The sequence below is a fragment of the Pristis pectinata genome, chromosome 1, assembly GCF_009764475.1.
Source record: "Pristis pectinata isolate sPriPec2 chromosome 1, sPriPec2.1.pri, whole genome shotgun sequence".
NCBI classification, from domain to species: Eukaryota; Metazoa; Chordata; class Chondrichthyes; order Rhinopristiformes; family Pristidae; genus Pristis; species Pristis pectinata.
Genome location: NC_067405.1, coordinates 331693 through 343857, shown reverse-complemented (window position 1 = coordinate 343857; position 12165 = coordinate 331693). Strand labels below are relative to the sequence as shown.

At 44.7% G+C, this 12165-nt stretch overlaps 1 protein-coding gene across 1 annotated transcript in view; it reads left to right on the top strand.

Moving 5' to 3' along the window:
• Positions 1–8928, top strand: part of LOC127575824 (E3 ubiquitin-protein ligase MARCHF4-like) — a 69971-nt gene extending 61043 nt beyond the window's left edge. The window contains exon 4 of the mRNA XM_052025967.1: positions 8309–8928. Within this exon, the coding sequence (XP_051881927.1) occupies positions 8309–8631 (323 nt within the window). The 3' untranslated portion in view covers positions 8632–8928. The remainder of the gene's footprint in view (positions 1–8308) is intronic.
• The last annotated feature ends 3237 nt before the right edge of the window (positions 8929–12165 follow it).

Sequence of the window (12165 nt, the reverse complement as noted above, 5' to 3'; positions counted from 1 at the left end):
AAGGGCTGAATAGCCTGTTTTCTGTGCTGTAGTTTTTCTATGGTTTCTATGATATTAGCCCCCCTCAGGTTCGGGTGTAACCTGTCCTCTCTGTACAGGTCCCACCTTCCACAGAAGAGATCCCAATGATCCATAAATCTAAAACCTTCCCTCCTGCACCAACTTCTCAGCCACGCATTTATTTGCCATCTCCTCCTATTCCTACCTTCACTATCACGTGGCACTGGCAGCAATCCCGAGATTGCTACCCTTGAGGTCCTGTTCTTCAGCCTTCTACCTAGGTCCCTAAGCTCACTTTTCAGGACCTCATCCCCCTTCCTACCTATGTCATTGGTACCAACATGAATCATGACTTCTGGCTGTTCTCCCTCCTGCTCAAGAATCCTGTGGACCCGATCAGGGACATCCCAGACCCTGGCACCTGGGAGGCAACATACCATCCAGGATTCATGCTTCCCGACCTTTCATCCTTGCAGGATTGTAGCATAGAAAAGTGAGCTGGATAAGTATGTGAAAGGGAGGAGATGGGAGGGTTATTATTGAAGCCAGTGATCAGTGTGCCTGTTATATACGTTAACGATTTAGATACAGTATGAATGTAGGAAATTTGATTCACAAGTTCACAAATGACAGAAAAAATTGTGGAATCATTCATAGTTTCGGAGAATAGTCTCAGGTGCCAGAACACATTGATCAGTTGGTAAAATGGATGAAGCAATGGCAGATTGCTTCATTCTGATAACTGTGTAGTGAAGCAGGACTAACAGGAAGCAGGACAGTATCTGCAATACTGAGAACGTTGTGGACAGCACATTTAGTGAGTTGGTCACACCACAGTTTAAAGGCCGAGGCAAAGATAGGGAATGGGTGACTAACAGGCAGAGCAGTAGCAGGAAGGTAGTGCAGGAGTTCCCTGTGATCATCTCCCTCCAAAGCAGATGTCCAGCTTTGGAGACTGTTGGGGGAGATGGCTCATCAGGGGAAGGCAGCAGTAGCCAAGATCATGGCACCGTGAGTGGCTCTGCTGCACAGGAGGGCAGGAAAAAGAGTGACAGAGCTATAGTGGTCGGGGATTCCACGGTAAGGGGAATAGACAGGAGCTTTGCTGGCCACAAACATTGGTGTGTTGCCTCCCAGGTGCAAGTGTCAGGGATGTCTCAGAGCTGCTGCGGGGCATTCCGGAAGGGGAGGGTGAACAGCCAGTTGTAGTGGTGCATGTAGGTACCAACTATAGGAAAAAAGCAGGATGAGGTCCTATAGGCAGAATTTAGGGAGCTAGGAGATAAATTGAAAAGTAGGACCTCATATAATAGAAACATAGAAAAAACCTACAGCACATTCAGGCCTTTCGGCCCACAAAGCTGTGCCGAACATGTCCCTACCTTAGAAATTACTAGGCTTACCCATACCCCTCTATTTTTCTAAGCTCCATGTATCTGTCCAAAAGTCTCTTAAAAGCCCCTATTGTATCAGCCTCCACCACTGTTGCCGGCAGCCCATTCCACGCACTCACTACTCTCTGAGAAAAAAACTTACCCCTGACATCTCCTCTGTACCTACTCCCCAGCACCTTAAACCTGTGTCCTCTTGTGGCAACCATTTCAGCCCTGGGAAAAAGCCTCTGACTATACGCACGATCAATGCCTCTCATCATCTTATACACCTCTATCAGGTCTCCCCTCATCCTCCATCGCTTCAAGGAGAAAAGGCCAAGTTCCCTCAACCTGTTTTCATAAGGCATGCTCCCCAATCCAGGCAACATCCTTGTAAATCTCTTCTGCACCCTTTCTATGGCTTCCACATACTTCCTGTAGTGAGGCGATCAGAACTGAGCACAATACTCCAAGTGGGGTCTGACCACGGTCCTATTTTAGCTGCAACATTACCTCTCGGCTCCTAAATTCAATTCCACGATTGATGAAGGACAATACACCATATGCCTTCTTAACCACCGAGTCAACCTGTGCAGCTGCTTTGAGCGTTCTATGGACTCAGACCCCAAGATCCCTCTGATCCTCCACACTGCCAAGGGTCTTACCACTAATGCTATATTCTGCCATCATATTTGACCTACCAAAATGAATCACTTCACACTTCTCTGAGTTGAGCTCCATCTAATAATCTCAATATCCTAATAACGTCGAAGCTTACAGAGGGATATTGATAGGATACAGACCTGGGCTGACAAGTGGCAGATGGAGTTCAATCTGGAGAAGTGTGAGGTGGTACACTTTGGAAGGACAAACTCCAAGGTGGAATACAAGGTTAATGGCAGGATTTTGGGCAATGTGGAGGAGCAGAGAGATCTGGGGATTCATATCCACAGATCACTGAAAGTTGCCTCACAGGTGGATAGGGTAGTTAAGAAAGCTTATGGGATGTTAGCTTTCATAAATTGTGGGATCGAGTTTAAGAGCCGCAAAGTAATGATGCAGCTTTACAAAACTCTGGTTAGACAACACTTGAAGTACTGTGTCCAGTTCTGGTCACCTCATTATAGGAAGGATGTGGAGGCGTTGGAGAGGGTGCAGAGGAGATTTACCAGGATGCTAACTGGATTAGAGAGTATGGATTATGAGGAGAGACTAAAGGAGCTGGGGCTCTTCTCATTGGAGAGGAGGAGGATAAGGGGAGATATGATAGAGGTATACAAAATATTAAGAGGATTAGATAGAGTGGACAGCCAGCGCCTCTTTCCCAGGGCACCAATACTCAATACAAGAGGGCATGGCTTTAAGGTAATGGGTGGGAAGTTCAAGGGAGATGTCAGAGGGAGGTTTTTCACCTAGAGAGTGGTTGGTGCATGGAATGCGCTGCCTGGGGTGGTGGTGGAGGCTGATACATTGGTCAAGTTCAAGAGATTGTTAGATAAACATATGGAGGAATTTAAAATAGAGGGATTTGTGGGAGGAAGGGGTTAGATAGGCTTAGTTCAGGTTTGAAGGTCGGCACAACATTGTGGGCCAAAGGCCTGTATTGTGCTGTATTGTTCTATGGTTCTATAATCTCAGGATTACTCCCTGTACCACATGCTGGTCAAAGTAGGAATAGCAGCACAGTTAGGATGAATATGTGGCTTGAGCGGTGGTGCAGGAGGGAGGGTTTTAGATTCATGGGGCATTGCAACTGGTTCTGGGGAAGGTGGGACCACCTGGGCAGGACTGGGAACAATGTCCTAGGGGGATTGTTTGCTAGTGCTGTTGGGGAGGGTTTAAACTAATGTGGCAAGGGGATGGGAATCCATGCAGAAAGACAGAGGGAAACAAAGCAGAGACCAGACCAAAAGTTAGAAAATAGAAGAGTAAGAGTGGAGTACAGAAAAGTCCAATGCAAAGGACACAAAGGTTACTAGATTCTAAAAGGACAATGAGTGTAAGGGCACTTTATCTGAATGCCCATAGTATTCGAAACAAGGTCAGTGAACTTGTAGCACAGATCACTACAAAGGGGTGTGATTTAGTGTCCATTACAGAAACATGGTTGCAGGGTGGAGATGAGTGGGAATTAAATATCCAAGGGTGTCAGGTAATTCGGAAGGATAGGCAGGGAGGTGGGGTAGCGCTCTTAATTAAGAATGAGATCAAGGCGATAGTGAGAGATGATATAAGATCTAGGGAGCAGAATGTTGAGTCCATCCAGGTAAAGATCACGAATAGTAAAGGGAAAAAAATCACCGGTGGGTGCTGTCTCTCGGCCACCAAATAATAATATTACAGTGGCACAGGCAATAAACCAAGAAATATTTGATGCATGTGAGAATGTAATGGCAGTTGTCATGGGGGACTTTAACTTCCACATAGATTGGGTGAATCAAGTTGACAAGGCAGTCTTGAGGAGGACTTCATAGAATGCATCCTTGATAGCTTTCTTTAACAGCATGTTAATGAACCTACAAGGGAAAATGTTATCTTAGATCTGGTCCTGTGCAATGAGACAGGTAAAATTAATAACCTTGTAGTTAGGGATCCTCTTGGAAAGAGTGATCACAGTATAATTGAATTTCTCATGCAAATGGAGGGTGCAATAGTTTGATCTAAAACCAATGTATTATGCCTAAACAAGGGAGACCACAATAGGATGAGGGAGGAGTTGGCTAGCGTGGACCGTGAACACAGGCTATATGGTGGGACAGCTGAGGAACAGTGGAAGACTTTCAAAGATGTTTTTCGCAGTGCTCAACGAAAGTATATTCCAGTTAAAAGTAAGGGTGGGGAGAGCTAGCCTTGGGTGACTAAGGAAATAAAAGGCAGCATCGAGCTAAAAGCTCATGCATACAAAGTCACCAAGAGTAGTGGGAAACTAGAAGGTTGGGAAAACTTTAAAAAGCAAGCAATAAGGAAAGAGCAGATAGATTATGAAAGTAAACTATCACAAAATATAAAAACAGACAGTAAAAGTTTTTATAATTATATAAAGCAGAAAAGGGTGGCTAAAGTGAACGTAGGTTCCTTGGAAGATGAGAAGGGGGAATTGATATTGGGTAATGTGGAAATGGCTGAGTCCTTGAACGACTATTTTGTGTCAGTTTTCACTGTGGAGGACACGTCTAACACGCCGAAGAGAGATGTTATGGATGTGATGGGAGGTGAGGACCTCTATACAATCACTGTCACTAGAGAGGTAGTGATGAGCAAGCTAGTGGACCTAAAGGTAGACAAGTCCCCTGGTCCTGATGGGATGCATCCCAGGGTACTGAAAGAAATGGCGGAAATTATAGTAGAGGCATTTGTGATAATTTACCAAAATTCTCTGGACTCTGGGCAGGTCTTGGCGGATTGGAAGACAGCGAGTGTCACGCCACTGTTTAAAAAAGGATGTAGGCAAAAGGCAGGTAACTATAAGCCAGTTAGCTTAACGTCTGTAGTTGGAAAAATGCTTGAAGCTATCATTAAGGAAGAAGTAGTGAGACATCTGGATAGAAGTGGTTACATCAGGCAGACACAGCATGGATTAAGGAAGAGCAGGTCCTGTTTGACAAACTTACTGGAGTTCTTTGAGGATGTATTGAGTGCAGTGGATAGAGGGGAACAGGTGGATGTTGTATACTTGGATTTCCAGAAGGAAAGTAGAGGCTACCTCATTAAATATATTTAAGATACAGTTAGATTGTCATGGTTCCGAGTGCTGGCCCTCGATTCAGCTCCATTGATGTTGCCTTGTTGTGCAGCACATGGAGTCCATGCGCTACTGATCACATAACAACACACACCTGAGCCCCATCAGGAGACTAGCATAAGAACCCTGGTTTCACTAGTACTAGTTGCCAGAGTATTGGTCAACCTTTGGGTGTACTTTGTCTCCTGGCTGCTTAGAGCTGGCAACTCTAGAGCAAGCAACTCTAGAGCAGTCCCAGTTTTGCTGTTTCCCCTCGGATATCCCGTTTCTGTGTTGGGACTCTGCCTCAGAGCCCTGAGGCAAGATTCCTTCTGGTCACTGCTTGTGTTTGGTTCTGAGGAAGCATCCCGACTCCAGTCTTGTACCAGTGTACTGCATGTGGGGTTCTCTGTGATCTTTCTCTTTGCTTGACGTTGTGACATAGATACATTTTTGCATAGTAGGGGAATTAAGGGTTATGGAGAAAAGGCAGGTAGGTGGGTCTGAGTCCATGGCCAGATCAGCCATGATCTTATTGAATGGTGGAGCAGGCTTGACGGGCTAGATCTCCTGCTCCTGTTTCTTATGTCCTTGTAAATGATAGGACATACATAATGAATGGTGTTGCCCTAAAGAGTATTCAGGAACAGGTTCAAGGATGCCTGAAAGAGACAGCATAGGTAGATAAGGTGGAGAAGAAGGCATATAGGATACTTGCCTTCATTAACTGGGCATGAAATATAAGAGCAGGGAGGTCATGGTTTACCTGCCTAAAACATGAATTAGGCCACAGCTGTGGAGTACATTGTGCAGATTGGACAATCTGAGGAGGAACAGGGGAGGCTGAAGGGTGACCAGTTCACAAAATTATCAGGGGGATAGATGGGATAGATAGTAGGAATTTTTTTCCCATGTTGTGGATGCCTAAAAAAGGCAAAGGTATAAGGTGAGAGGGTGGGTTTAGAAAGGCTCTGAAGGGGAATGTGATTCACACAGGGAGGTTGGAATCTGGAATGCACTGCCTGAGAAGGTAGTGGAGGCAGAGACTCTCATAACGTGTAAGAAGCATCTCGAAGAACATTTGAGTCGATGTGGCATAGTGGCTACGGATGAGGTGCTGGTAAATGGGATTACGTGTATACATAGGTTGGCAGGAACAAGGTGAATTGAAGGGCTGTTTCTGCTCTGAATGACTAATACTGGCTAAAATTAATCTGGTTCATAACAGTTAAAGTTCAAGTGGAGTTCTGTACTAATAATGAGCTGTGCTCCAATACTAATTCTGATTGGAATTGAACTGAATGCAAAAATTGCAGGAGCTGGAAATCTGGGGAAAAGAAAATACTGGAATTACTCAACAGGCCAGTAATATCTGGGGAGAGAGACACAGAGGCAACATTTCAGGTCAATGATGTTCTGCTGAAATTTATCAATCTGTAATATTAACTCTCATTGATGACCTTCTGAGGAAAGCTCTTCAACCTGAAACTTTAAATGTTTTTCTCACCACTGATGTTTCATGAGGTGGTGAGTTTCTCCAGTACCTTCTGTTTTTACACAAGAAAACAGGAGCAATAGGGCCCTCAAACCTGCCCCACCATTCAACATGATCATGACTGGTCTACCCCAACCCTTAACACCTCATCTGTGGCAAATCCCCAAAGCCCTCAACTCCCCAATTTTTCAAAAAATTATTTAACTTCATCTTAATACGAGGAATGAATCTTAATACAAGGAATTCCATTGCATATAACAATAAACTAAACTGAATCTAATGATCAAGCCTCCAACTTACTGGGGCAGAGGATTCCCTCCGCAAGAAGAGATTTCTATGAGTCCATTTTAAATAACTGACCCCTCATCTCGTAACTATGTCCCCTGGTTTGAAACTCTCCCAAAAATGAAAACGTCTCAATATCAATCATATCATGCCCCCTCAGATCTTATAGTTCTCAATATTTATTTCTTATTTGTTGCTATACTAATTCTGGCTAAAAAATAATCTACTCCTGACAACACCTCCCAAATGCACAACTTCTACCACCACGATAGACAACGGCAATGGCTGCACAGAAACTTTGCCACCTGCGGGTTTCCATCCATGTCACATGCCATCTTGACAAGGAAAATATATCATCTGAAATTCCCTCCCCAACAGCACAGTGGGAGCACCTTCTCTGAATGACTGCAATAGTCCATTGAGACAGCACACACCTAACTTCTCAAGGGCAATTAAGAATGGGCAATAAATTCTGGTCCTGCCAGCAACACAGATGCTGAAACTGAATAAAAATGTGCTGGCTATAGTTTGGTTCCAGTAGTAACAATAGCTGGAACTAGGTTTGCTCTTTACTAACACTGACTCAGAGAACAATTATGACATTTAAAAGACATTTGGACAGGTACATGGATAGGAAACATTTGGAGGGATGTGGGCCAAACACAGGCAAATGGGACTAGGTCAGGTAGGCAACTTGGTCAGCATGGATGAGTTGGGTTGAAGGGCACATTTCCTTGCTGAATAGCTCCATGACTGTAATCATAAAATGGTCAGTACACTCGGAAGTGTTACGACACTTGCAGGCTGCCTCCAGAACACTAACGCAAAAGATGCATTTCACTGTGTGTTTCGATGTATATGTGACTAATAAAGATATCTTACCTGAAGAGGCTGTACGAAAGGACAATCCAGCTAGTCCCACTGCACTAACCTCTGCCATAATCCTGTAAACTCTTCCTGTCAGATAGTTACTCAGCTTCCTTTGGAACACTGTAACTGGATCTGCCTCTACTACTTCCCTGGGCATTGCATTCCAGACCCTATGTGTAAGATGTTCTTTCTCTACTGACTAGGGTAGTAACAGAGGCTAGAATTAAGCTGGGTTCATCTACTCATACTGACCAGGATTGAAATAGAAAATGCTGGAAGCACTCTACAGGTCAGGCAGCATTTGTAGAAAGAAAAAACAGTGTTAACATTTCAGGTTGAAGAAGCTTCATTAGGTCTGAAGTTTACTTCAGATTTACTGCATCTGGAGGTTTTTGATTTTCATTAGTGAGGGTTCCAGTTCTAATACCAGCTGGAAGTGAGCTGTATTCCAGTACCATTCTGGCTCATACTGCCCTGACTCTGGGACAAATATGAGCTCGGATGGGGCTGGCATCCAGTAATGATGACAAAAGTTTTGAGTTGTCTTTTTTTTGTACTTTTCAGGACTGATTATTCATGAAGGACCATCCGTTTATCGTATATTTAAACGCTGGCAAGCTGTTAACCAGCAGTGGAAAGTTCTGAACTATGAAAAATCCAAGGACATTGAGGATCAGAAAGATAACACAAACCAGAACAGGAACTCAGGGACTGAGCACTCTTCCAGCACACAAAATAATAGCCAAGGCAATCGGCCAATGATATCTGTGTCCAATCATTACTGTGCATACACTATCCTGCACATTCTCAACCATCTAAGGCCTAACGAACAGAGGCACCAAACAAGTACAGGCCGAGAATTGGTGATGAGGGTGACTACAGTGTGATGCCAAGAACTGCATGATGAGTCATTGTTAAATTTGCAATGATTTCAGGAGGAAGAACAAAGAAGCCAAGACTGAGATTTGGATGGTAGAGGTCCACACCAAACTCCATGGTTGGACCAATGCTGCCTGTGGAATTAGATCACATCTGGAACTGAATGGTGGAATGGATATTCTTCCACTTCTCAAATTACTGTCACTAAATAATCTGAACACACATGAAATGACATAAAATGGCCATAATGGTTAAGCAATTCTCTGAACACTACTATTCTTTTAACTCTGGTTCTGAGTGTTTCACCAGAAAGTTTATGTACTGTAATACCATTGAAATGAGATTCTTATCCATTAAAATATTTGAATAATATGATGCAGAATCTGGAGTGAAACAGATGTTTCTGGTACAGTGAAACTCCAATAATCTGCTATCCAACTATTCAGAAATCCCAATGGTTTGGCGTCTGGCTCACCAGATGGAGTTTCCCACATTCCCTTTAAATTAACTGGGATACTGGCTGCTGTGCTCCTTTGAAACTCACCAGGACCTAGATCCCGTGTTCCCTTAAAACTCACAATGGTTTTGTGTCCTGCACTTCCTTGGGTTCTTCACCAGGTTTGCTGGAAGATTGATTATTACTGTGTAACATCACCAAAAAACGTGAATTAATGGTTTGTTGGGGTAGTAGTAGAAATAACATCGAATTGTAGCCTAACACCATTGAAGTCCTTATGTGCCAGATTACCGGAGTTTTACTGTTTCGAAAACATTAATCCTGTTTTTCTCTCTGGATGCTGCCTGTGTTGCGAAGTAATTGCAGCAGGATTTCCAGCACAGAACATAGAATATTATAGCACAGTACAGGCCACAATGTTGTGCCGACATTTTGTCCTGATCTAAGATCTACTTAACCTTTCCCTCCCACATAGCCCCCTATTTTTCTATCATTCATGTGTCAATCTGAGTCTCTAAATGTCCCTAATGTATCTGCCCCCACAACCTCGGCAGGCAGTGCATGCCATGCACCCACCACTGTGTAAAATAACTATCCCCCGACATCCCCCTTATACCTTCCTCCAATCACCTTAAAATTATGTCCCCTCGTGTTAACCATTTCTGCCCCAGAAAAAAGTATCTGCCTGTCCACTGGATCTATGCCTTTTATCATCTTGTACACCTTTATCGTCACATATCTCATCGTCCTTTGCTCCAAAGAGAAAAAGCCTTAGCTCTCTCAACCTGTCCTCATAAGACCTGCTCTCCAATCCAGGAAACATCCTGGTAAATATCCTCTGCACCCTCTCTAAAGCTTCCATATCCTTCCTATAATAAGGTGATCAGAACTGAACACAATACTGCAAGTGTGGTCTAACCACAGTTCTATACAGCTGCAATATCACCTCACAGCTCTTGAAATCAAAACCCCAACTAATGAAGGCCAACACTCCATAAGCCTGCTTAACAATCCTATCGACCAAGCGGCAAGCTTGAGGGATCTATGGATGTGGACCCCAAGATCCCTCTGTTCCTCCACACTACTAAGAGTCCTGCCATTAACCTTGTATTCTGCCTTCAAATTCGATCTCCCGAAGTGTATCACTTCACACTTATTTGGGTTGAACTCCATCTGCCACTTCTCAGCCCAGCTCTGCATCCTATCAATATCTACAGCAACCTTCTACACTATCCACAACACCACCAACCTTTGTATCATCAGCAAACTTACTAACCCACCCTTCCAGATTCTCATCCAAGTCACTTATAAAAATTACAAAGATCAGGGGACCCAGAACAGATCCTTGCAGAACACCACTGGTCACCGACCTCTAGGCAGAATACACTCCATCTACCACCACCGTCTTCTATGTACGAGCCAATTCTGAATCCACACAGCCAAGTTTCCCTGGATCCCATGCCTCCTGACTTTCTGAATAAGCCTTCCATGAGGAACCTTATCAAATACCTTACTAAAATCCATGTACACCACATCCGCTGGTCTACCTTCATCAATGTGCTTTGTCACATCCTCAAAGAATTCAATCAGGCTTGTGAGGCACAACCTGCCCCCACAAAGCCATGCTTACCATCCCTAATCAGCCTATGCTTCTCCAAATGCCCACAAATCCTGTCTCTAAGAATCTTCTCCAGTAATTTGCCCACCACTGAAGTAAGACTCATTGGTCTGTAATTCCCAGGGTTATCCCTACTCCCTTTCTTAAGCAAAGGAACAACATTTGCCACCTCCAATCATCTGGCACTACTCCTGTGGCCAGTGAGGATCCAAAGATCATCACCAAAAGCACAGCAATCTTTTCCCTCGCTTCCCATAATAATCTTGGATATATCCCATCCAGCCCTGGTGACTTATCTATCCTAACGTTTTTCAAAAGTTCCAGCATATCCTCTTTCCTCATGTCAACATGCCCTAGTGTATCAGCCTGTCGTACACCATCCTCACAAATGTCAAGGTCTCTCTCACTGGTGAATACTGAAGCAAAGTATTCATTAAGGACCTCCGCCTACCTCTTCCAACTCCAGGCACATATTTCCTTTTATCCCTGATCGGTCCTACCCTCACTCTCGTCATCCTCTTATTCTTCACATACGAGTAGAACGCCTTGGGGTTTTACTTGATCCTACTCACCAAGGACTTCTCATGCCCCCTTCTAACTCTCCTAGGTCCATTCTTAAGCTCCCTCCTGGCTACCTTGTAACTGTGTGTGAGATTGGGCCATCATGTGAGTGGGCCAGTGTTGGAGAGGGGAAATGAGGCTTTGGTTCGGTGAGAAGAGGCGAAGTCTCTGGTAAGTGTCTTTCTTTCATTGATTTGGTGTTCCTTGTAGTGCAGAGTACTGAAAATGGCTCCCAGGTCAGTGGTGTGTTCAGCTTGTGAGATGTGAGTGTTCTGGGTGACACCCAGACTCCCTGATAACTACATCTGCACGAGGTGGATCCAGCTGCTGCTCCTTATGGACTGTGTTAGGGAACTGGAGCTGCAGCTGGATGACCTTTGGCTCCTATGGGACACTGAGGAGTACATAGACAAGAGCAACAGGGAGGCAGTCACTCCAAGGCTGCAGGAGGAAGGTAGCTGGGTGACTGTCAGGAGAAGGACAGAATAGGCAGGTAGTGCAGAGTTACCCCTATGGCTGTTTCCCTCAATAACAGGTCTACCACTTTGGATACTGTTTGGGGGTTGGGGGGGGGGTGGAAAACGGCCTACCAGAGGAAAGCCACAGTGACCAGGTCTCTGGCACTGAGCCTGGTCGTGTGATGCAGAAGGGAAGGGAGGAGAAGAGGAGGGCGGTAGTGATAGGGGATTCCATAGTAAGTGGGGGCAGACAGGAGATTCTGTGGACGTGAAAGAGACTCCTGGATGGTATGCTGCCTCCCTGGTGCCGGGGTCTGGGACGTCTCAGATCAGGTCCACAGCATTCTGAAGTGGGAGGGTGAACAGCCAGAGGTCGTGGTACATATTGGTACCAATGACATAGGTAGGAAAAGAGATGAGGTCCTGAAGAGGGAATATAGGGAGTTAG